Source organism: Anopheles bellator, chromosome 2, assembly GCF_943735745.2.
Source record: "Anopheles bellator chromosome 2, idAnoBellAS_SP24_06.2, whole genome shotgun sequence".
Lineage (NCBI taxonomy): Eukaryota > Metazoa > Arthropoda > Insecta > Diptera > Culicidae > Anopheles > Anopheles bellator.
Window position 1 is genome coordinate 42,369,272 of NC_071286.1, and position 21,508 is coordinate 42,390,779.

At 48.4% G+C, this 21,508-nt stretch overlaps 6 protein-coding genes across 7 annotated transcripts in view; 4 read left to right on the plus strand and 2 right to left on the minus strand.

Annotated features, from left to right (window-relative positions):
* Nucleotides 1–732, plus strand: part of LOC131207560 (BCL-6 corepressor-like protein 1) — a 2,015-nt gene extending 1,283 nt beyond the window's left edge. Inside the window, exon 3 of the mRNA XM_058200177.1 lies at nucleotides 659–732. Within this exon, the coding sequence (XP_058056160.1) occupies nucleotides 659–732 (74 nt within the window). The remainder of the gene's footprint in view (nucleotides 1–658) is intronic.
* Nucleotides 733–2,158: 1,426 nt separating this feature from the next.
* Nucleotides 2,159–3,205, plus strand: LOC131208464 (large ribosomal subunit protein bL32m). 2 transcript variants are annotated; one of them, XM_058201226.1, is made up of 3 exons: nucleotides 2,159–2,309; nucleotides 2,393–2,638; nucleotides 2,719–3,205. In XM_058201226.1, exons 1-3 carry the CDS (start codon nucleotides 2,219–2,221, stop codon nucleotides 2,985–2,987), a joined length of 606 nt encoding a protein of 201 aa, XP_058057209.1. In that variant the 5' UTR covers nucleotides 2,159–2,218; the 3' UTR covers nucleotides 2,988–3,205. The 2 variants fall into 2 exon arrangements, with proteins under 2 accessions (XP_058057209.1, XP_058057210.1); XM_058201227.1 differs by having other exon boundaries at nucleotides 2,204–2,300.
* An 11-nt stretch (nucleotides 3,206–3,216) lies between these two features.
* On the minus strand, nucleotides 3,217–5,877 carry LOC131208448 (ATP-dependent RNA helicase SUV3 homolog, mitochondrial). The gene is made up of 3 exons (XM_058201205.1): nucleotides 5,482–5,877; nucleotides 4,916–5,419; nucleotides 3,217–4,846 (listed from the first exon to the last, which is right to left on the minus strand). Exons 1-3 carry the CDS (start codon nucleotides 5,792–5,794, stop codon nucleotides 3,369–3,371), a joined length of 2,295 nt encoding a protein of 764 aa, XP_058057188.1. The 5' UTR covers nucleotides 5,795–5,877; the 3' UTR covers nucleotides 3,217–3,368.
* Nucleotides 5,878–6,007: 130 nt separating this feature from the next.
* LOC131208463 (charged multivesicular body protein 3) lies at nucleotides 6,008–7,115 on the plus strand. Its single transcript, XM_058201225.1, has 2 exons — nucleotides 6,008–6,169; nucleotides 6,234–7,115. The coding sequence occupies exons 1-2, from the start codon at nucleotides 6,125–6,127 to the stop codon at nucleotides 6,849–6,851; spliced, it is 663 nt and encodes a 220-aa protein (XP_058057208.1). The 5' UTR covers nucleotides 6,008–6,124; the 3' UTR covers nucleotides 6,852–7,115.
* Nucleotides 7,116–7,555: 440 nt separating this feature from the next.
* LOC131208443 (attractin) lies at nucleotides 7,556–15,603 on the minus strand. The gene is made up of 6 exons (XM_058201197.1): nucleotides 15,296–15,603; nucleotides 11,082–14,258; nucleotides 10,891–11,017; nucleotides 10,742–10,828; nucleotides 10,592–10,673; nucleotides 7,556–10,525 (listed from the first exon to the last, which is right to left on the minus strand). Exons 1-6 carry the CDS (start codon nucleotides 15,601–15,603, stop codon nucleotides 10,371–10,373), a joined length of 3,936 nt encoding a protein of 1,311 aa, XP_058057180.1. The 3' UTR covers nucleotides 7,556–10,370.
* A 1,223-nt stretch (nucleotides 15,604–16,826) lies between these two features.
* Nucleotides 16,827–20,798, plus strand: LOC131208449 (uncharacterized). Its single transcript, XM_058201206.1, has 4 exons — nucleotides 16,827–18,631; nucleotides 18,708–18,778; nucleotides 18,850–18,978; nucleotides 19,295–20,798. The coding sequence occupies exons 1-4, from the start codon at nucleotides 16,861–16,863 to the stop codon at nucleotides 19,520–19,522; spliced, it is 2,199 nt and encodes a 732-aa protein (XP_058057189.1). The 5' UTR covers nucleotides 16,827–16,860; the 3' UTR covers nucleotides 19,523–20,798.
* Nucleotides 20,799–21,508: the final 710 nt, after the last annotated feature.

A 21,508-nucleotide genomic window follows, 5' to 3' on the forward strand; every position in this document is an offset into this window, starting at 1 on the left:
TATCGAAAGACTTCGACAGCCGACATTGGTAAGCGAGGAACCCGTCTGAAAACGTTGTCTTTTCAATTCAAAAATTCGGTGGCATCGCGATAAACTGAGAAAGTTCATCGTACGTGATCGAAAATCTTTTCCATTTTTATTTGCTACCAACATAAGCCAACCAAAAATTTAGAGTTCCTATTGGTGAGAAGGCAAAATTTCTGAGTCATGTTTGAAGGCAGCAACGGTTGCATGTTAATTTATTGCTCGGTAAGAAGCGGAAACCGGTAGATCACGTCCGCTGATACAGTGTGACTCTACACACTTTCCATTGCATATTTACACTGTTTATTCACCTGCAGCAGCATAGCAGATGGCTTTATACGATGTGACCTGTAGCGCACTAAGACTTCGCAATAAAGATGAACGCCTCACATGGTCACTGTACTGGGACTGTATTATATGTGCATACTCGGCCACTAAACCAAAGTTCGGTAGGTATTCCATGTTTGGGTCTTAGCTTTTTTGAGACCATTTGTCCTTTGTCGAAAAGTTTTGCAAATTAATGCAATGCTTTGGCTCAGGTCCACGGTATCCGTTTCTGTTGTTTGCTTCTGCTACTACGAAAGCCTCCGTTTTACGCTCTGAAAAAATCCCTCTCCTGTTGTTACGTTGGCAGATTGCCTGGGCCAAAGGAAGCAGATATCCCGAAGCAATGTCAGTTTAATGATGTCCCATTATAATCAACCATGAAACCATTAAACGAAGAGAAAACTACGAATGATTATAGACTGAGATGGCGAAATTGCATCGACGGTGATGCGAGAATGGTAAGAATAATAGATTGGTGGACGAAGCGGTGGAAAGATGTCCTATTGCAGGCAAAGACCGCTCGGTGGTTGTGGTGATCAACAAGACAAATAGAGAGGACCTTGTTGTATATTGTATAAAATGTTTTACTCATGAAACAGGTGATTCTTCAACAAACGTATTTGCGAAAAACTAAAGCCCATATTGTTGTGTTATTTTTTCATCTGCTCAATCCAACTCTGCAAAAAAATTCTAACTTCAAGTTTTGTAAAATGTTTTTCCGAAAAACGAACGATCCGATAAAATAAATCAATGGTATTTATATAATTTTTTAGAGCTACCCCCAACGGTGTATCTGATATGGGACCTGCCCACGTGCACTGCTTTAGGAAACCACGATCGAAAATGCCATCCACTATTGCCTTGCAAACTGATATTCCCCGGGGCTCGCTGCCGGCATATTGGTGGGGTTCTATATATCCTATCGATTTGATCACCTTTACGACGAATGTCTTGTCCGTGGACTTGAGCTCAAGCTCTTCCAGACCAGCCAAGCTTTGCACGGGGAACTGAAACTGAAACTGAACATCCACTTGTTCGATGATGGCCAAATGCTCACCTCCCACGATCTGATCAAGTTGTACATTCAAAGCTGCCGTTTCGGAAAGAACCTGTGTCAACAAAGCATGAATCAAATCTTTCCCCGAAGAGAAATGTTCATAGTGGCCATCAGTTTGCGTTGCCAATGACGAGGAATATTTAGCCTTCTTCATTCTTCACTAGTTTCGTTTTTCCGGTATGTGTTTAGTACCCAAAACTCAACCGGTCCGAAGGTCGTTGGCCTCACAACGCAGAGCTGTGTAAGAAACAAAACATAAGAAATATTATAAATTTAGAAACTGTCTATAGCGATAGGGTCGTACCAGTGTGAACTTTGGCAACCAGTGTGATTCGTGACGTTCAATTTGTAAATAGCATTGTCAATGAAATACTCACGATCGAACATGTAGATGAGCAACATCTTAAATTCCGAAAGTATCCATTAATTGGCCTGATATTGCAGCAACAAATAAGGATCGTTATTTATTCCCGTTCAAGTGCTGCAATGTAGTGAACCTGTACTAGAGATGTGTAACAAAAACAAACTGTCATCTGTCATTTCGCTTGACGAAAAATATTATTCTAATATTCTATATTCTATTGTAATATTCTTAATATTATTGTTTTATTATTATTAGGTTCATTAAACCGCACAACGATACTCTATAGAAAAAAAGCCCCAAACACCAAACAAAAAGAAAGTCTTTTCGCGCTCCTCTATATTTGAATCTCTATACTTAGGTAAACAAAACCACGCGAGTTCCGTCAAACGTCTAAATCGTAAATCGTGTTGATTTTCCGGCAGTGGTTTATTTTTGTGTATCGGAAAATGGCCCGATTGCTACAGCGCCTTTCCGGTGCTTTGCAAAATTTAGAGTATTACCTGCTCGGTGGATATGGATTCCCACCAAGTCACGGAGGTAAGTTTCCAGCGTGCTGTCCGCTGGGAAGTTCGCCTATATTTACGTAACGGAACGTTCCCACATATTAACGCTCTTTTCAGGTGCGCTCGCGTTGGCCTGTTTGGACAATGTGCCGCACACCACACCTAGAGCGGAACCGTTTTCGGTGCGAGATCTGCTCGGCGACGGTATTTTGTGGGCCGTGCCCAAGCACCGGCGTACGGTGGAGAAGCGACACAAGCGCAAGTACGGCTCGCCGGATTACAAACTGAAGATCTTTACACCCAAAACCCACCTTCGTACCTGTGCCAACTGCGGTAGTGACCACGAAGTCGGTGTGCTGTGTCGTAAGTACAAACGTGGACGGTGGTGGCACTCGTTTCTTTTGCCTTATGCCTCCCTTTCGTGTTGTATCTTTCCCACGCAGCTACTTGCTACCGGCAAGTTCGCACCGAAACCGAATTGATGCAGGAGAAAATTCAAAACGAGCTGGGCCTCGAACCGATCGACAAGGAGGTTGTAGTGCTGTACGATCGCGAGAAAGTGGAGCATTCGGATGAGCTCTGGCAGGGTAAACGCATCGTCGAGATGGAAAAGCCGCGCCCACAATGGTTTAGTAAAAATTTGCTTCAAACAACCACCGAGCAGTCTTCTGAACCCGATGAGCTTAAACCGGGAGCGGAAAAATTGGGTTAGGCGCCTGCAAAGATTATGACATAGTTGGGTAAGCTGTAGACCATTTCATTTCCTTCCGCACACCAAAATAAACATTAATATCCGCCATAAGCAAAGCAGACACAAATAAAAGTTCCAAACCTACCAACCGATATAATCCTAATTGATTCCGGCGTTACTATTTGAAATGGCGATTTTTTCAATAAATAACAATAAATTCTGTCCATTTATATTTTTGAATCGAAGAACGATGTGTATTGTTCGATTCCTTTTCAACTAAGTATTTCTTTGCGATTATAAATGAATGTGTCGTTTAATGTACACTATCCACACTCTCTAGTGCCGCCGAAGGCAGTAATTTAGAATGGACATTCATTGGAATCGCACAAAACACTTCTACGATCACCTGAACGTTTTTCTAGAGCCTTTCCGTCGCCCCTTCTTGCCACCATCGAACGGATCCTCATCATCGTCCGCGGCATCGCGTTCTCGGCTGCTTCGCTTCGCCTGCTGGTCCCATTCTTGTTTCAGCTCTTGTAACATGGCCGGGGTGAGCAAACCCTGCGCCAGCAGGCGCTCTGTCAGTCGACCGCGCGTCCCGCTTGCTCCCGCCTCTCGGTAATATTTGCTCTTGCGCTGCCGCATTACGAACGAATCTTCATCCGGCGTGTTCGTTGAGACAGCCGTTTCCGAGTTCTTTAGCAGCTTTGTGATCTGAAACACGCCCTGCTGAATGATATCGTCCAGCTCACGCTGGATGTCACGCACCAGCTTCTCGTCGGGGAAAAGGTCCGGAAAGCGGTAGCTTAGCCATAGGTACAGATCGAGCACATCGAATACGGCCTCTAGGTGTACCAGATCGATGATGGTACGAGGCAACTGGAACGGCCAGCCACATTGATTACAGAGCCAATCGAACGTGACCGGTTCGTTGCGACTGTACCGCCGCGCGTACTTTAGGAACATTGAGCACACGAACGGCATGTTGCGGTTGATCGGGGCGCAGCAGAAAATGTAGCGGGCTCGCAGCGGTAGCGGCACGTGCTGTATCGTTTCAGCTAGGAATTTAAAATCCTCCGTGTTGCACATGAAATAAAGCGAATCGTCAACCGTGCAGAGTGAAACGAAGATTTCCATCAGATTGCTGAGGGTCGCATTGGGCAGGTGGTATGCGTAAAGCTCGATCATGTCGGCCGTCGGATGCAGGCCAGCCTGTGCCAACGGTTCCGGTGTCTGGCCAAGAATGGTCTTCAGTGTCGGCAGATCCTCCGCTTTAAACGTTGTCACGTACCCCTCTTCCCACTTCATGCCGTAGCGACCAGCACGGCCGGCGATCTGCAATGCTTGCGAAACCGAGATCGTGTCCATCTCCTTTTCACCTTTCTGGTTCATCGTCGGTTTAATCATCGAGTAGAAAATCACGCGCCGTATGCTCAAATTAAGTCCCATACCGATCGCGTCAGTTGCTACCAGTACCTTGCAGCTGTTGTTAGGATCGTTGAACTTTGCTGCTTGTGCAAGCTTCGTACCAGGCGGAAGACCCCCGTAAATGACGGCCACTTCTTTTCCGCGCGCTTCAATCTCTCGCGAAACGGCATAGATGTCGTTTTTGCTGAAGCAAACGATGCAGTCTCCGGGCTGAACGTTATCCAGCATTTGCAAAGCGTGATCCTCGACGTGCAGTGGCGTGAGGCGCTTGTAGTTTCTCACCTCCATCGACTCGTGCGTCGTTTCACACAGCTTTTGCAGCAGATCGGCCGTACCAGGTTCGCCACACACGTGAATCTCTTCGGCCATCAATCCAAGGAATGCTCGCGTCCAGGCCCAACCCCGACCGACATCTTTCAGCAGCTGTATTTCGTCTATTACCGCTACCTCATCTGAAAACGCAAAATACGAGTGACCCTGTCAGAGTGTGTGCATCACGAAATCTGTCTACGTATACTAACAGGGCGTGTTGATCGACGTCATCTCCACCGTACAGGCGACGTGCGATGAAGGTGCACCATCTGGATTGGCAAACTTTCGCTCTTCGCCAGTCACTAAATCGCACGGCGTTCCCCGTTGGTTGCTCTTGTTGTACACCTCGCTAGCCAACAGCTTCAGTGGTCCACAGTAGACGCCCGATTTTGCGGCCAGAAAACGCTCCATCGCGTGGTACGTTTTACCCGAGTTAGTCGGTCCGGAGTGGAAGATCACTTTCCGGTTCATACCGCGCGCGTTCGGATACCAGTTGGCCGGCTGGCGCAGGTCCGATATTTTCTTCAGATCGTCCATGCACTCTAGGTGCGGAAATATCTGCTTAACGTGCCGTAGAAAATACGGGAAAATATCGTCAACGTGGCCAGCCCCCTGCAAAATATCGCTCAACACCACGTGCAAGTCGGGCGGCAATGCATCCGTCTCGAGGCAGTACTTTCGGAAGCTAACGAAGGCTTGTTGTTGCAGATTTGCTAAAATAAAGCACATAAAATCCGTTAAAACCAGGGCGCTGGAGTCGCAGGCCCATACTCACAGTCGATGCCATTTTCGATGCAAAGGAACTTGATTTCTTTGCGATTGCTGAATTTCAGGATCACCTTCAGCATTTCGGCTTTATCGAGCGTTCCGGTCAGTTCGGCACCAACGTTGATATCATCCGGACTCGGGCGGATCGGAATCGGTGTGAAAAGGCGGCTATCATCCTTCTTACCTCTAAGCGGAATAGTTATCCCGGCATAGCCAGGAACCAGAGTTTGTTCAACGTAGACAGTGCCTCGTCGGTTTGCCCGCACCGAGTTCAGCAACGTCCGACAACATCGGGATAGCCCGTGACCTGTTTTCAACATTTCACAATCCGATGCGCATTAACTGTTTACGCGACCCTATTGTATAATTCCATGGACGAAATCGGCAATCGGCAACCTTTCTCTTCAACGATCTCTGGTCCTTGCTCTTGGCTTGAACGCACACGCACGTGTATTGACACCGCGAACTGTCAGAGCAGCTGTCAAGTGCATTCCTTCATTCCTTCAAATTCTCCCAGTGTGAATCATAACAAAACAAACGAATTGCTTTGGTTGCACCCAAAGGGACCCAATCTGGGATTTATTCGTTTTTTCTTCGTGGACGATTTGGCTTAGTTATTCAATTTTTAAGAGCCGACTACACACAGGGTCATGGGACTTTTCGGTAAATCGCAGGAACGGAACCCGAAAGATATGGTAAGTGGGCAAGGTGTGTGATGCGAGTTTTCCTGGTAGAGAGTGAATCGCACTCTTATTTTAGGTACAAGAATGGACATCAAAATTGCGCAAAGAATCGTTCGCCCTCGACCGGCAAATACGATCAATCCAGCGAGAGGAGGACAAAATTAAACGGTCACTGAAGGAGGCAGCCAAAAAGAACGACAAAGAGGTGTGCACGATCCTGGCGAAGGAGCTGATACGCTCCCGCAAGGCGGTTAACAAAATCTACACTAGCAAGGCGCACATAAATTCGGTGCAGTTACAAATGAAAAACCAGTTGGCCACGGTGCGTGTGGCCGGTTCACTGTCAAAGTCTACCGAGGTTATGCAGGCGATGCAGGCGCTGGTGAAGCTGCCCGAGGTAGCTGCGGCGATGCGCGAAATGTCGAAGGAGATGATGAAGGCCGGAATCATCGAGGAGATGATTGACGAAACGATGGAATCGCTCGAGGACGTGGAAGAGATGGAAGAGGAAGCGCAGAAGGAGATCGACAATGTATTGTGGGAGATCACGGCTGGTAAGCTGGGCGAAGCTCCGGCGACTCCGATGGCCAATCCCACCAAAGACGAACCTTCCACGTCGCGCGTAGAGCAGGAAGAGGAAGAGGAGGACGATATGAAGGAAATGCAAAGTCGACTGCAAGCGCTGCGTTCGTGAATGTCCGTGTCGCCATTAACCGTGTTAACATCTCGCTTAATTTTAACCAATTCACGAAAACACACACAGACACACAGTGATGCATCGAATTCTCGTTGTGGTATTATTATTTGCCCGCTCTGTGTAACCAGAAGTCCTTCCCGGCATCGACGAATGTCCCATTTGCGATCACTTAGAATAATAAAACACATCCTATAAGGAGTTTCTTCCTCTAGCGAATGTTGAACCTAACTCAAGTAGGATTTTTATTTCAACGTGTCTTTTAGCCAGTTAGAATAAAAATATTTGCATAAATTTTAAAATCAATTTTCTGTAAATTTTCTGATTGGTGGCAATACGTCATCATTTGTTATTTGTTAGCAACCTCCAATTGTTAGTAGATATGTAAAATTTGGGCCGTATCTTTCACAATACATTTTGGCAGCAAATGTTCGCAGTTTGTTGCAACTGCAACTCATTTTGGGGTGAAAATCAATTAAGCAGCAGCTCATAGTTTTACACTCAATGTACTTACTTACTGCACTTATTGTCAGGGTCCGTCTTTCGCATAGATTCCGGTGCAGCTCAAACGGATAATCTCAGGATTGACGATGGCAAATCGCTGCTAATTCGCCCTTCTGCCCTTCGTAAATCGAGTAGAACGATACAAGTAATGTTGATTTTGTCGTCATTTTTGTTCTTTTTATTACTGCAACAAATGCCATAAAATACTTAGTTTTCGTTTTTTGTTGTTGTCTGGATTTTCGTGAGTGAGTCGGTTGAGTTTCCGGTTTGTATGAACACGCAAATCTAGTTTCTCACTTCTGCTAAGCAAAACACAAACCACTCGGTCTGCGGGAGTACATTGCTCCAACTTCCCCTGCTATTCGTATCCTCTGCTTACTACGATCGTGGTTTAAAACTGCCATACGCACATTACGGCCTATCTGCATAGCATCGCATCTATCTTTCGTCCGCACTGTCCCTAAGTTCGGTTCAGTCACAGTGCGTCTGACTAAATCCGGTTGCTCGCAACTTATTGCTTCTCGTTCGCTCGGCCGAAACCGCCCGGGGCCATCCATCCTGGATCCATCGTGCGGAAGAAACAAACCAACTAACTAACCAAACAAATCAAGAACAAACATACACCCAGCCTGCTATATTTTCGTGCCTTAAAAGTGATACACCGCTTAATATCTTTGCGTATGCGCATTATACGTATATTCACAGTTCGCTACCGACAGAAACATAGTCCTCCCCGCAGCATTCTACTAAACTATTGGCCACGTGGACCCGGCCATTTACCTTCTTTCGTTTTATTATTCGTTGCGATTTTAGTATCCTTGTTCTATCGTTTGAGACCGCGTTTGCATTCTTTCCCTTCAGTTTTATCCACTCTAGTTTTGATTTTGATGTTCCTTGTTTGTTTTGGTCGTATGCTAAGATTCGACCGTTTGCTGTTTGATCCTGTATTTTCTCTTCCGCCTCTAGCTTTGTAACGTGCTTTGCAAAAACAAAACGCAACATAGATACTGAAACCTATCGCTACTGGCGCAGTGGAGCCATTGTTGTAATTCAGAGTTCCATCCTATCCTGCACTCAGATAGTATTATTGGCAGGAAACTTAGCGTTACTAGAAACGATGTTTTTCCATCTCGTCATATACTTTCCTTTCTCACCAACCGGACACATATAACCTTGGCTAAGAAATGTGAAGTAGATTTAAAAAACACACACACACAAAATCGAAGCAAAAAACCAAATTTGTTATCTTCAGTTAATAAATATCTAATAATCACAATGTTTACTTTTTTCCGCCCCCTATTCGTCCAGAAAACTTTCCTTTATTAGTTCCAGCTGTTGTCGTGCACAATGCCGGCTGCATTCTTTCCACCCCTGGCCATTAGATATCTATCATTGCGCGCGATACTGCGCATACAAAGTTGCTTAGCTCCTGTTTTCTTTTCCTGCGTTACCCTACGATCCAGTAACGATTTTTGTTCGATTCGCAGTTCCGTCTCGGCATTGCCCATTTTAAAACCCATGCTCAACACGTAAGCAGATCCTCTTTCTATGGTGAGTTCAGTCATTCAGATAAAATCGATAACATGAGTTTGGCGGTGTTCATGTCAGCACCGGGTGCGCGATGTGTTCGGAAAATTAGTGTTAGACACATGGGTGCACATCGAAAAGCGAGGGACTGAAAGGGATCGACACGAGTTAACTCGTGTCATCGCCAAGCGTGCTTTCGCGACTGTTTGCTGCCTTCCCATTTTACCCAAACAGAAACAGAAAGAAACAATAGAACACATCTTATGAAGATGATAGCGAGTGCGAGTTGTAGGCAGTTAAATTTGGGAGTTTCCCACGCTTACCAGCTTTTATACTTAATTCGCGCGTTGAGTATTTTGCCATGGTTTGCATGCCGCTGCGAAGGCAACTGTTGGAAATACCCTTTTTAACGTGTCGAGCGAACACGTGATGTGCGCTTTCGATGGTCGCAATGAGGAGAGCCAGTGTATCGGAAAACTAGCCAAATGAACCATTGCTATGTAATGATATGTGTGTGAAAACGGATAACGAAAACAAATCAGGAATCGTAAAGATAATCATCGGCACATCGAACGGTGGAACAATCAAGCCAGTATGTCCATTCCGTCTTATCCAGCTTCATCGTTTACTCATCACCAACCCCGTTTTCGTGTGGTTCGCAATCACCTTTTGCGAAACCCCTTTGGTCGGTGGGAAAACATTAAATAATTGTCAATTTTTGTTCTTCTTACCACTCAACATGTAATTCTTGCTCTTTTAAAAACTCGCTTTACAATTCTTTATCGGCTCGAAACAAACTTGCGACAAACCTTAATTGTGTTAGCCACATACACCAACAAAAAAACGCGAAACTCTGAGCCTTCGCTTCATTGGACAAGGTACTTGTTCACCGCGACGGTAACTTCGTGCATCGCCTGGAGACTGTCTGCTTTCGGAGCAGCAGCGCCATGGGATCGGAAAGCGTGAGCCACAGATCTGGAAACCCCCTTTATGCAAATGCGATGGAACAACAATCGAGACCGAGAAGTAATAGATAAAAGTAAGGTCCGAACAAACGCCTTCCGTTCCTCTGATTCTGACACTATGATTATTGGTATTATTATTAATTATTAGTATTATTTTTGTCCTGCTAAAGTTTCGCTGATGCGTTGCAAAGTATCAGACTCCCTTTGTATATACCCTCCCACAAGGTTATCTCACACGGCCACTTACACCCGCTCTCTGGTTGTGTGTTCGTCCAACCACACTGTTTATTCAACCTGCCTCTCTGTCAGTCCTTAGTGAAATCATCACAAAGATCGATCGATTGATCGATGGATCACGGCATACGATCCTTCCCGTCGACATGTTTATCTTACAACAATACTCCACCGTTCACAACAGGTGGCTGCATTTCTAGCGGAGGCGGAAGGTCAGGGAAAGGGAGTTTGGACCAGCTTGTGGCATTGGAGAGTTGTGTCGATAAACACATGCACCTCTACAGACCTATTATATACAACTATCAGGATGTTGGCTCTGCTTACGCTTAGTCTTAGGTTCCTTCGGATGTTCTATCGACGGTCGTCGTGGGTTTCCTAACGTTACTAATGCACTTGCTACGGCAAGACCTGCCGATTGACCAGGAGGAGAATGTTGAAGGCCACCTATGGTACGAAACGGCGAGAGAAGGTTTAGTAAAATGCAACAAAGGATAACGATCGGAAGCCTACCCGTTGGTAGCCGGACTAGAAGCGAGAGTACCGCCGCCCTGTTGCCCTCGCATGGCTCCAGTGCAATTGGGCTTGGTGAATCCTGTTAAGTATATAACGAGCAATGTGGTAAAACACGAAAGAACTGAGATAATTCTTCTTCGTCGGTACCTTTTTACGCTTTCTCGGAGCGGCAGTAATGTTCTCCACCGCGGGCGAGAGCTCATTGTACTCTCTACTCTCAATCTCCACCAGGACCTGCAATGAAATTGAAAGTTTGTAATACATTGTCTCGCATCCGCCCGAAAGAGGCAAACAACCTGAGAAAACGGCCGCGAGGCCATCTGTTCCATCTCGACAAACAGTCGCTGTCGGCGCCGGAACATGTCGTAATGTTGCTTTATCTTCCACAGGATCGCCGCCATTACGAGAAGCAAAAGGAAACACCTGTGCCAACCGGGAAGGAATGACAGTTGAAGAGCGGGAAAATGGTGGGAAGTTCGTAACTTACGTGGAGAAGGTGATGAAAAATTGTTGTAAATTCAGTTTCGGATACTGCGAGAAAGCAATCTGTATCCAGAGCGGTGGCTGAAAGTCGTACACATACACGTAGAACGTGGAGAGTGTCACGTTGTCCTCGATGCCAAACGGATGCTCGAGCTTGGAGAACCGGTACCGAAAGGTGGAGCAGTTTACGGCGGAAAACAGCGGCTTCTCCATGCCGCCCGTCACTCGAACGGTGATATTCATCCGTGCGGCCACACTGCACGTAATGCTAAAGTCCGCGTCGATGTCCTGTTTGACGGGCGAGTTGCGGAAGTTGATCTGCGTAAAGTGGCGATCCTCTTTCTTGGACAGATTGAACGTGAACTGATAGTCGATCGTGAGATCGTAATAGCACGAACCGCGGCTCGGATCGCCGTGATAGTGGTTGGTCGCGTCGCATTTTTCGCAGTGATCACCGGCCAGCCCCTTCGTGCTGCAGAAACACTTGCCCGTCTCACTGTGGCAGTACTGTGCCTGCCCGTTACACTCACACTTCTGGCACACTCCACCATTGACCGGATTTCCCCAGTAGCCCGATTTACACTTTTCGCAATTAGCCCCAATCGTCAGGTGACTGCACGGCTGGAGACAAGTTTTCGAGTCCGGGCATGTACTATGGCCGTTGCACTGACAGCTAGGACAGTGCGTAAAGTGCCACCGCTGGGCCGGACATTCTAGCTCTTCGTGAGCACCACTGTCGCCACCGGGAAGACACTTGCCCAGTCCCGTCATCGACCCGTCATCGCACCAACCGCACGCCGGATCATCGCGACATTGGCCGCAGGTCCGGTAAAACCCGCACTGACTCTTGCCACTGCTTGCCGCGCGACACTTGTTCGATCCTGTAGTCCACTCCCGGCACTGGCCGTATGGGAAGCTGGCCGTGTACGCGTTCTTGTCAACGCACCGCTGCTCGTTCTGGCACCAAATGCACTCTTCCTGTGTACAGTTCCCACACGACGTTAGACCGGAACAGGCGGGCGGACACGCATCGTTCAAGGCGTCGCCTGACTTGTTGCGACTATACTGGCACCGACTGTGCTCGTAGTCCCAGTGGCACACGCTGACCGCCGAGCACGCGTGGCACCCGTGCAGTTGTCCGCACACGTGTTCCTCGCCGTCCGGACAGTCTTTAAGGGCTTTCGTGGGATAAAAGTCCGCGCGGTACGTGTACGAGACGTCGGGGCATTTCTCCTTCACGCAGATGCCCTTCCCGCTGCCGATCCCACAAAACATGCACCCGTACGCGGTCGACACGCAGCCCTGGCACGTCGTCAGCTGGCTGCACAGCTCATAATCCGCCAGCACCTGCTGGGTCATCACGAGGCGGCTCTCCTTCGGGCACACCTCCAAACTTTCCTGGTCCCGGTCGAACAGTCGCTCACGCTGCACGTCCATCACCGCCAAACACTTACCACGCTGGATGTCCCAAACACACTTCACGCCGGGCCGCGCATTTAGGCACAGTTCCGAGCGGTTTAGCGACCGGCAGTCGCCGGGCGTAAACTTCAGCATGTCGTTTATCATCTGCCCGTCGAAGCCCCCGTAGATGTAGAGTGATCGCTCGAACACCGCCGCAGAATGACCAAAGCGAGCCAGATCGGCGTACAGCTCCTCCGGCATCGGCTGCACGTGCCACGAGTCACACAGGACGTCGTACACCATCAGATCGCGACTGTAGCACTTGGCCCCGAAACTGTGCGACGTGTCGTTGTGCGTGTTGCCGCCAAACACCATCATGAGTCCGGGCGTAACGAAGGACGCCGTGTGAAGGAAGCGCGCCGTCGGAGCGGTTTCCAGCAGTGTCCATAGGCGCGCATGGGGATCGAAGCTGTACAGTTTGTTGCTCAACAGTTGCGAACTGTCGCTCTCGGACACGATCCCACCGTACACGAAGATGCGCTCGCGCAGTGGATCGTAGGCGGCCGAGTGACCGTAACCACCCTTCACCGGGTAGCCGCGCGTGCGGACGATCTTCCATTCGCGAGTCCCAAAGTTAAACTCCTGCACCGTGTTCAGGTAGCCAAACTGTGGCGAGTGGCCGAAGATGACGACCATCTTTTGCGCGCTGCCGCCACCGGGTGTCACTTTCTTCGCCCCGCCTGTCCCCGTGGGCTCGTAGTTGGTCACGATCGTGGCCGTGTGGCCGGCGGAGCGGAGCGGACCGCACATCTCGTACGTATCGTTGCACTGTTCCGATTTGACCGTGATGTTCTCCCAAATCTTGGCGCTCACGTCGAACGCCCACAACTCACCGCACACACCGCGGCCCTCAATGACACCGCCGTACATGAAAATCTTATCGCCGAAGATCACTGTCGACGCACCGTACCGCAGCTCTGGCGAGGGCTTGCTGTCACTGTGTGCCGTTTCCCACACCTTGCCATTAAAATCGTACATGTAGAGCAGAGCCTTAGCCTTGCCGTAGCTTTCGCCGGCCACCACGTACAGAGTGTCGTGGAAGACAGCCGCTCCGTGCGATGCGCTGCCCGGTGGGGTGAAACCTTCTGCTTCGCCTGCATCGATCGCCGTCCAGAAGCCGTGTGCGATTTCTTGCGAGCAATCGTTGCCGATAAAGCCATGCTTGCAGATGCAACGCTGCTGCTTCGTGTCGCACCAACCGCGACCCAGGTGGGCCGAACAGTAGCGCGGACAGCGCGGAATGTTGCAGGCCGCACCGGTGAAGCCGTGACTGCAGCTACACTCCCCACCTTGACAGACACCGTTACCGGAGCAGTTTACACGCGAATCATTCGTCGGACAGGCGTTCACCTGGTACGAGATGTTGAAGCCCGACATATTGTAGGCGTCATCGCTGAAAAAGTGCAGGAGGGCGGATCCCGAGTGGGCAAACACCTCCGGTATTCGACGGATGGTAAAGTTTTGCCGGTACATCAGGCCACTGAACACGGCTAGTAGGGGCGACTCGACCGAATCGCCATCGTACACGTACAGATGGTCCCAGCCACACTCGGTCGCAAACTCTTCCAGGTGCAACCGAATAATCGAGCGCTGGGGCGGCGGAGTTGATACCTTATCGGTAATGCTGTTGTGATCGCGGGCATCGATTAACCAACTACACTTCACACCGATCGAGTAGTTGCCAAGCCCATCGTGAATGCTCCCCGCCGCGTCTGTCAGTCTAAAATGGAACGGAAAAGAATGACGTTAATAGTCAAACGGTACTTAGGCCCCTATCTCGCTGTTTGTGAGTCGCCAAAATTTTGGAACGCCCTGGGATATTTGGGGACCGGAAAAGTAATATGCATTACTAACCGGAACTACAACCATGGCCTCCTTTCTCATCGGCTAATGATCGGGAAACAACCACGATTCCATCCACGCTGATATCGTATCGAAAAGCGGATTCTCAGAACGCCTTTTCAACCCAAATCAGAAGCCGCGGGTACACACTTCCGTCCTCTGCTCGGACAACAACACCCATTCAACGCGTCGAGTTGTTTGGGCAAAAAGATAAGAAGCAATCCCGTGGCCACACGGTGTACGAAAATACACACGATGCAGTGTAATCTCCCGAAACGAAGAAAAAAAGACAGGAAAAGCAATAATAAAAGCATACATCAGCCTAAATTGAACCCATTTTCGTAATGCGCAGCGTTACGGTCCGCCAGAGATACGGACATGCAAACAATGGCAAAGGCAGGCACAGAAAGCTGTGGGTCCGTTTCTTTGTTGTCGCTAGGGAAGCACTCTCCAAATCGGAACACCAGTCAAAGTTTGGAGCATCGAAGATATCTTATCATGTCCCGCAACGGGTCTTATGCACAGAGCATCGGGTATCAATTACCTGGCACTTTTCTTTATTGAATTTCAAGCTGAAGTTCTCGAATCGAAAGTCATGGCGTTCACAACTGGCGTAGGCGACCCATTTTATAGCACGAACAGCTGGTAAGTCAGCAGTTTTGAGTAAATAGAGAGACTCAGGCAAACAGCGGACCGGATCGATACACGGCGTTGGACGGTTTCGATCGGCGGCATTTCCCAATGTGTCTTCGTTGTCTGTTCCTTAATCTGATTAGCCCCTTGCGCTTATGTGGCCTGCAAAACCTTCTCGAATACAGGTCACTGGGACAGCGGATGGACCCGGGCAACCCGTTTCGCTCTCCCCGGGGTGGCTGCCGGAGGTGGCAGATAAACTGGTTTGCCCGCACCACTTACCTAACTTTGCCGCCACAGAACTGGCACTCCGAGCCCTGCCAGCCGTCCGGGCAGAGGCAAGTTCCGTTCCTGCAGACTCCGCCGTTCATGCATCGTACCTCCGCACACTTGCCACCCGTCTCGGCCAGTGCGGCCAGCCCTTGGCTGGATCCGTGCACCATCAGTGGCCGAAACTGGCACGACAGGGCAAGCAGCACCAGCGAAAGATGGCATAGCTCCGAGTGGCGGCCCGGGCCGATCCTACATTTTCTTCGGTACTTGGATTTGTGTAGCAGATAAACAAACATTTGCAAATATTCGAGCGGCATTCCGCTTCGATGCGCTCCCGGAAGACCGCTCCACTTTCGACGGATCAATCGCTCGAACGGTGCAGCGGCGGGTGCAGCACAACCACCACTCCGTGCGCGGCACTCTCTGGATCACGCACACCGCCGGCCACACGCATACACACGCACTCACAATCGAACAGCACGATCAAACACGGTCCGCGGTCGACGTTCTGCGTGTCTATTGGTGCCAAAACAAAAAAGGAGGCCCTTCCCTTAGGCCAGTGTCGCCCCACTGCTGGATTTGACTATTGGCCACGACCTAAAACCTGCGTCATATTGGTTCAGCTTTTCACTTTATGCCAATCTCGGACGCGATTCACCAGCCATCCGCACACATTGCACCATTCCTATTGTTGCGACTGGTGAAAGACAAGGAACAGACCTCCTTTCGGTTCGGTACCCTCCTTTCTGCCACCACACGGTGCTTTGCGCGGAGAGGGTGGGCAACGATCAATTCCTCTATCCTGGGGGGCCGCACGCAGGGATTACGTTTAAGGGTCACATTCTCCTGGGGCACCGATGGCACAGCTGTATCCCATACGAGGCCACCAGACGACACACGGATTTCCTTTGCTCGTTCCGGATGCGTTTTAGATTTCCTCCTCCTTCTTCTGTGTGACTTTTCTTTTCGTCTCGCCAATGACAGCCAGTTTCTTCGACAGCCAATTTCGCCCGTTATCTGTCAAACGGTGTCGAGGAAATATTTCCTTTTCGCCACATAAACAATCGAAAAAGAAAACGGGCAAAGTGAGAAGAGTGAGAGTGAGAATTCGAACGAAAAAAGTGAGTGAGATAAGAAGAACATAAACACATAAACAAGAAGCATCTGTCAAGATCGAGTCGCAAAACGAAAATTTTAAAAGTGTCGTAAAGTACGTAAAACTTTGCTTCATTGGCGTTCCCCAAACAAAGAGGCCTATAAAGTGGCATCTGATTCGCGAGTGCGTGCGTATTTGGTTCGTTTACCGCGTTATCTTCGTTCGCTACACTAAAATTGGTGTCTTGGAAAGGACGGTGTGCGGAATGCGCATAACGCGATATTCGCGTTCCACTGGCAGAGGGGCCTACTATTATCGTACACCCACAAACCCGTACCGCCGACGTGGGGGCCCCTACGATGGACCACCATCGCGGGGATTCAACATCCAGAGCCAGCAACCGATGCGTCATGGCCACGATCGGCGGACTCGACTCATTTCACCGGATGATAGGTTGGCGTACCGTGCGCGTGACGAGATGATGCGGATGGTGCGGGACACGTTGGATCGGCGATCCAGATCCCGCGAACGGTATCGGGATCCGGATTTGCGACGCACTAGCCGGGATCGGAGCTTGTCCTCGGTGCTGAGCGACATCAGCTCCGGCAGTAGTTGTTTCGGAGCAGTGCGTGCCAGCGAAGCTTACGGCAGTCCAGTGTACGAAGATCTCACCGAAGATGAAATCCAATCGTTGGAATTGGAGGAAGAAGAGGAAGACGAAGACGAGGACGAGGAAGAGCAGACGTCGTCGTCGGCGGAAATGATTGTAGCACCACCGATGGTGCGGCACAAGAAGCGTAAGAAAGACAAAAAGAAAAAGGAAAAAGTCAAGGAACGGGAACGGAAGCGCGCGAAAAAGGAACGGCGCCGGCAAAAGGAGATTCTCGAAGAGCGCATCTGCCCTCCCGAACACGAGGTGGCGCAGTCGAAGGAGATTTTCGCCTCCGGCCAGAACATTCTGGTCAGCGTTAGTTTCATTGACAGCGAAAAGACCACTGAGCGCGAAAAGTACAAGAAAAACAAACACCGGAAGAAACTGAGAAGGCAAAAATTACGAGGAAAAGTTACCGTCGCTAAGGAGGAAACACTGCCCAAGGCAGACAGGAGAAGCTCGGGATCCGCGGACGAAGCAAGTGTGCCGGCAGACGAGAAGAACAATGTGGCGCAAGGTAAGCTGCAGGAAACGCAGCACAGCTTACTAGAACACCATCAACAGCAACAGCAATCAACAATTCAGGCGCCTCCAGCAAAAAAGAAGAAATTGGACCCGGCAGTTAAGCCGGTGATGGTGATCGACCTGGAACGGTCCCCGAGCGGCCAGGTGATATCTAGCCCACGAGAGGTTATCGTTCTTAGCGATGAGGATGGCAAACGAGCGCGAGGAACAGAAGAAGCAAAGCCTAACGATATCGACCTGAACAATCGGGGCCCCAATACACCACCGGAGCCGGCTCCAAAGTCGCCGGATTCGTACGATCCCTTCCAGCCCACTAAATCGTCACCAAGATCGGGTATTTCAACGAACGATATAGGCAGCATATCAACAATAAGCTTCCAGGAACCCCGCCATCTCCATTTGGACGAGCCGAAGGATGAAGTGAAGGCTGAATTCCATCACCCGCACCATCATTTACATCCTCACAGCCACCATCATCATCACCACCATCACCATCATGGCCAGCATCATCACGGCCATGCGGCTCAGGAACGTCTGCTCGCACCGACGGATCACACGAGCGGTTCCGCTGGTTTCCATGATGACAGCATCCTCGACCTGCATCCGGAGTCCCCGTTTGAGAAGCTGGACGTAAACAGTCCCCGAACGGTGGTCACATCGGCGCAGCACTTCCATCAATCCCCCATGAAGGCCATTATAAAATCTATGCCGAAAAAGCTGTTGGCCGCGGGCAACAGTCGCGATTCGCGGCCACATTCGGCAGCAATTAAATCAAACCAAACTGGAACCGGTACGACGACGGGTGGCGGAACCGTTGCCACAACCACTGCCGGCGTTCCATTTGAAGACGAACTGAACGACGGCGACATCTCCCCGTACTCGCCTCGGTCGAGCGATTGTGACGCGCAGCTCTTCGAGCCGCCACAGGATGGCAATGGAGAAACGCAAACCATCGCCCTCACGGTGGACAATTTGCGTAGGGTTTTTGGGAACGATCCTAAAACACTGTACGGTGATCTCCGCAAAAGCTACCAGCACCGTTCGGTGATAGCCGTAGATGAAATGTACAAACGTAAGCATTTACTGGATTTCGCCCTTAAAGTCAGCCTTTCTAATAAGGTGGTGTTTGGTTTTTGGTTTGCTTTCAGCTCACAAAATGACCCTGGAAATGCTGGACGAAATTCCGGACTCGGCCGTCGACATGCAGGTCAAAGAGAAGGTATGCGAATTTAACATCATCGATCTGTCGTACAGTAGTTGATTTATTGTTTGTTATTTCCTCTTCACCAGCTTATTAAAAAGCTTCAACGCCAAGAGCGGATCGTCGAGGAAGTAAAACATTTCCTTAAACCACACTTCAACAAAAAGCGCATCGACAAAGATGAATATAAGGAAATTATGAGAAAATCAATTCCCAAGGTGAGTGCGAAGAAACATGGGCGTAACATTTTCTCAGCAGCTTAAGGTTTACCTGAAAAAAAATTATCGAAGCATTGCCTACTCGAAAAGTCAAAATTTATTATTGTGTCTATTTTTCATTGGTTCATTGGTCAATACAAGTGTACAACAATGGCTTCTGAGTATCTTTACAATTCGTTCAAAGAAAGCCAACGGTGTTTTGCCTGTGCAAAGTGGAATAAACTTAAACTAAGTACTTTCTTTGCAAAAGGTTCCACAACCTACTTATCGCTCCAGTATAGAAAACCTTCATTTGGCTGTGTGTTAATCGTTACAGATCTGCCACAGCCGTTCAGGAGAAATCAACCCTGCGAAAATACAGGCTTTAATCACGGCGTACGTGAAAAAAGCAATTGCCAAACGGAAACTGCTTGGCATTGAGATTGGTTCCTCGTCCGGTACACCGTTGGCCAACATCAGTTACGTACCATCGACAACAGCAGCGCCAACCATACCACTATCAGCATCCGAAACCGCCCCGTCGGTGGTATTAATGAATCGTTGATAGTGAAATGTAAGAATGTTGGGTTAATGGCAACGGAGAGTGAAGCTACACCGAAATGCACTGTGGCTTGGCAAAGCATCGAGGAAAATGGTAACAAGAGGTATGAAATTGGGATCGGAAGTCGCAGTATCGTAGTATCGTCAACCTTTTGAATTTGATGGCCTTTTAAGTTAAGTGATTTTCTTTTATGTGAAAACCGTCGGCCGCACCCGATTTTGTCGCGTGTGTGTTTTTGATTGTGTGACCGGTGTAAGAGTACAAGGAAATTCGTTACCGACAGTGTGCGCGCCGCGTGTGTCCAAGGAGTGAAGAGGGTGAATAAAGAAGGCGAAATCGGAATAATTTCGTTTGGAGAAAAAATATATAAATTATATAGAATGTAATGAGATGAGAAGAGATGGTTCTGAATGCAACCGCAGCAAAGCACCCATTTTACAAAGGAAAAGCAGTATATCGGCCTCCAAGAGGCCCGGGTCCCGGTGTTTTCAATAGAAAAAGACGAAAACCCTAACACGGGTTTGTGTGGTTCGTTGCGAAGTGTGTTACGATTTTCGCGTCGTTCCCGGTGCACCTAGTTGTATAGTGCAGTTCCAGTGCCAGTGGAACAGTAAAAGTTCTTGGGGCATAGGGGTCACGGAAGAAGAAAATATTTTTGTGAACCAGTTGCGACAGATGCAAGCTTCAAGGAAAATAGCTAAAGGCCGAAAGGAGCACAGGGACGCGGGCATGAAGTGTAAAAAGCATTGTAAGTGCTGTTTGAAAAAACGTTCATCGTTCCATTTTCAAACATAATACGTCGAGCGATTAGAAAGTTCACTTTCTTGTTCGTGTACTAAGTTTCCCCCCGTTTGTGAAGCCCAGTGTACTGGCCGCAGCATAAAGCAATCCTATTACTAGTGTAGTGTGTAAGGTCATGAAATTGGAAGGGTGGATTGTGTAAGAATTTTGGCGGACCTCACTCGGAAATTATGCTTTCGTCATCCGCAAAGTGGTGCTGTGTTTGGAGTCTTGTGGAGGAAGCAAAAAATATTAAGCACCTCACCGCCTTTCCCCGTTACGATCGTGCGAATTTTAGAATATTTGTAAACTTATGGAAACGAATTCAAAGTTGGCGCACATCTCACGCTCATAAGATTTTGCGATCGACACTAATGCCCATCGCCATTAGTGAGTTAATGAATTTCTTGAAACCTTTTACAGGACAATACCGATCGGCCGTGGTATGTAAAATAGCTGAGGGGACAGACAAACACACACAAACACAAACGAGCGTCTGAAGTCCGGGTGTCCTGTCCGCCAGAAGAAGGCAAAATAAATTTGTAAATAGTAAAAGCGAACTGGCTACAAAAATATTCCCATTGCTTATTCCTTGTTGCCGTTCATGTTTAAGGCAACGAAAGAACGCCCGTCCGAAGTAACGTGCAATCTGTGGTTGTTTTCAATGTTTTCTTTCTATTAACTCATTTTCTCAAATGATTCTTTCGTTATGTTGTACGATGTTTAAGCGTACGTACGTTTTTATTTACTACTCCACACTTCTTGGACAATATTTATTCTATTTCCCACCGTTATCGATTCCTTCCTTAGATTCAATTCATTTTTTTTTTCTTTTGCAATGCATTGCATTCTCTCCATGACTTCTAACCCATTCAGGTTGTGCTACTTTCTCCAACCTTGTGGAACGCTTCCTGCTACCATTTTATTCAACATATGGCAGAATTCGGGTGTGACCGAATCTCAATGCATAAATGTCGACTGAAAAGAGCGAAATATTCTATTACTTTGTTATGTTTGCCCTTTGGCATAACGAAGAATTAATGTGGATTAATGTGCCGTAAGATACGTAACTTTTATTTCGTAACTTCGTAACTTTTATTTCATTCCTTAACCTTCGTCAATCAAATAAAAAAATGCTGGGTGGTTATTGTTTAGTTAGAAGTTACGGTCCATTTGTTTGCGTTCTTTAACTAGATTGCGAAGTGTTGA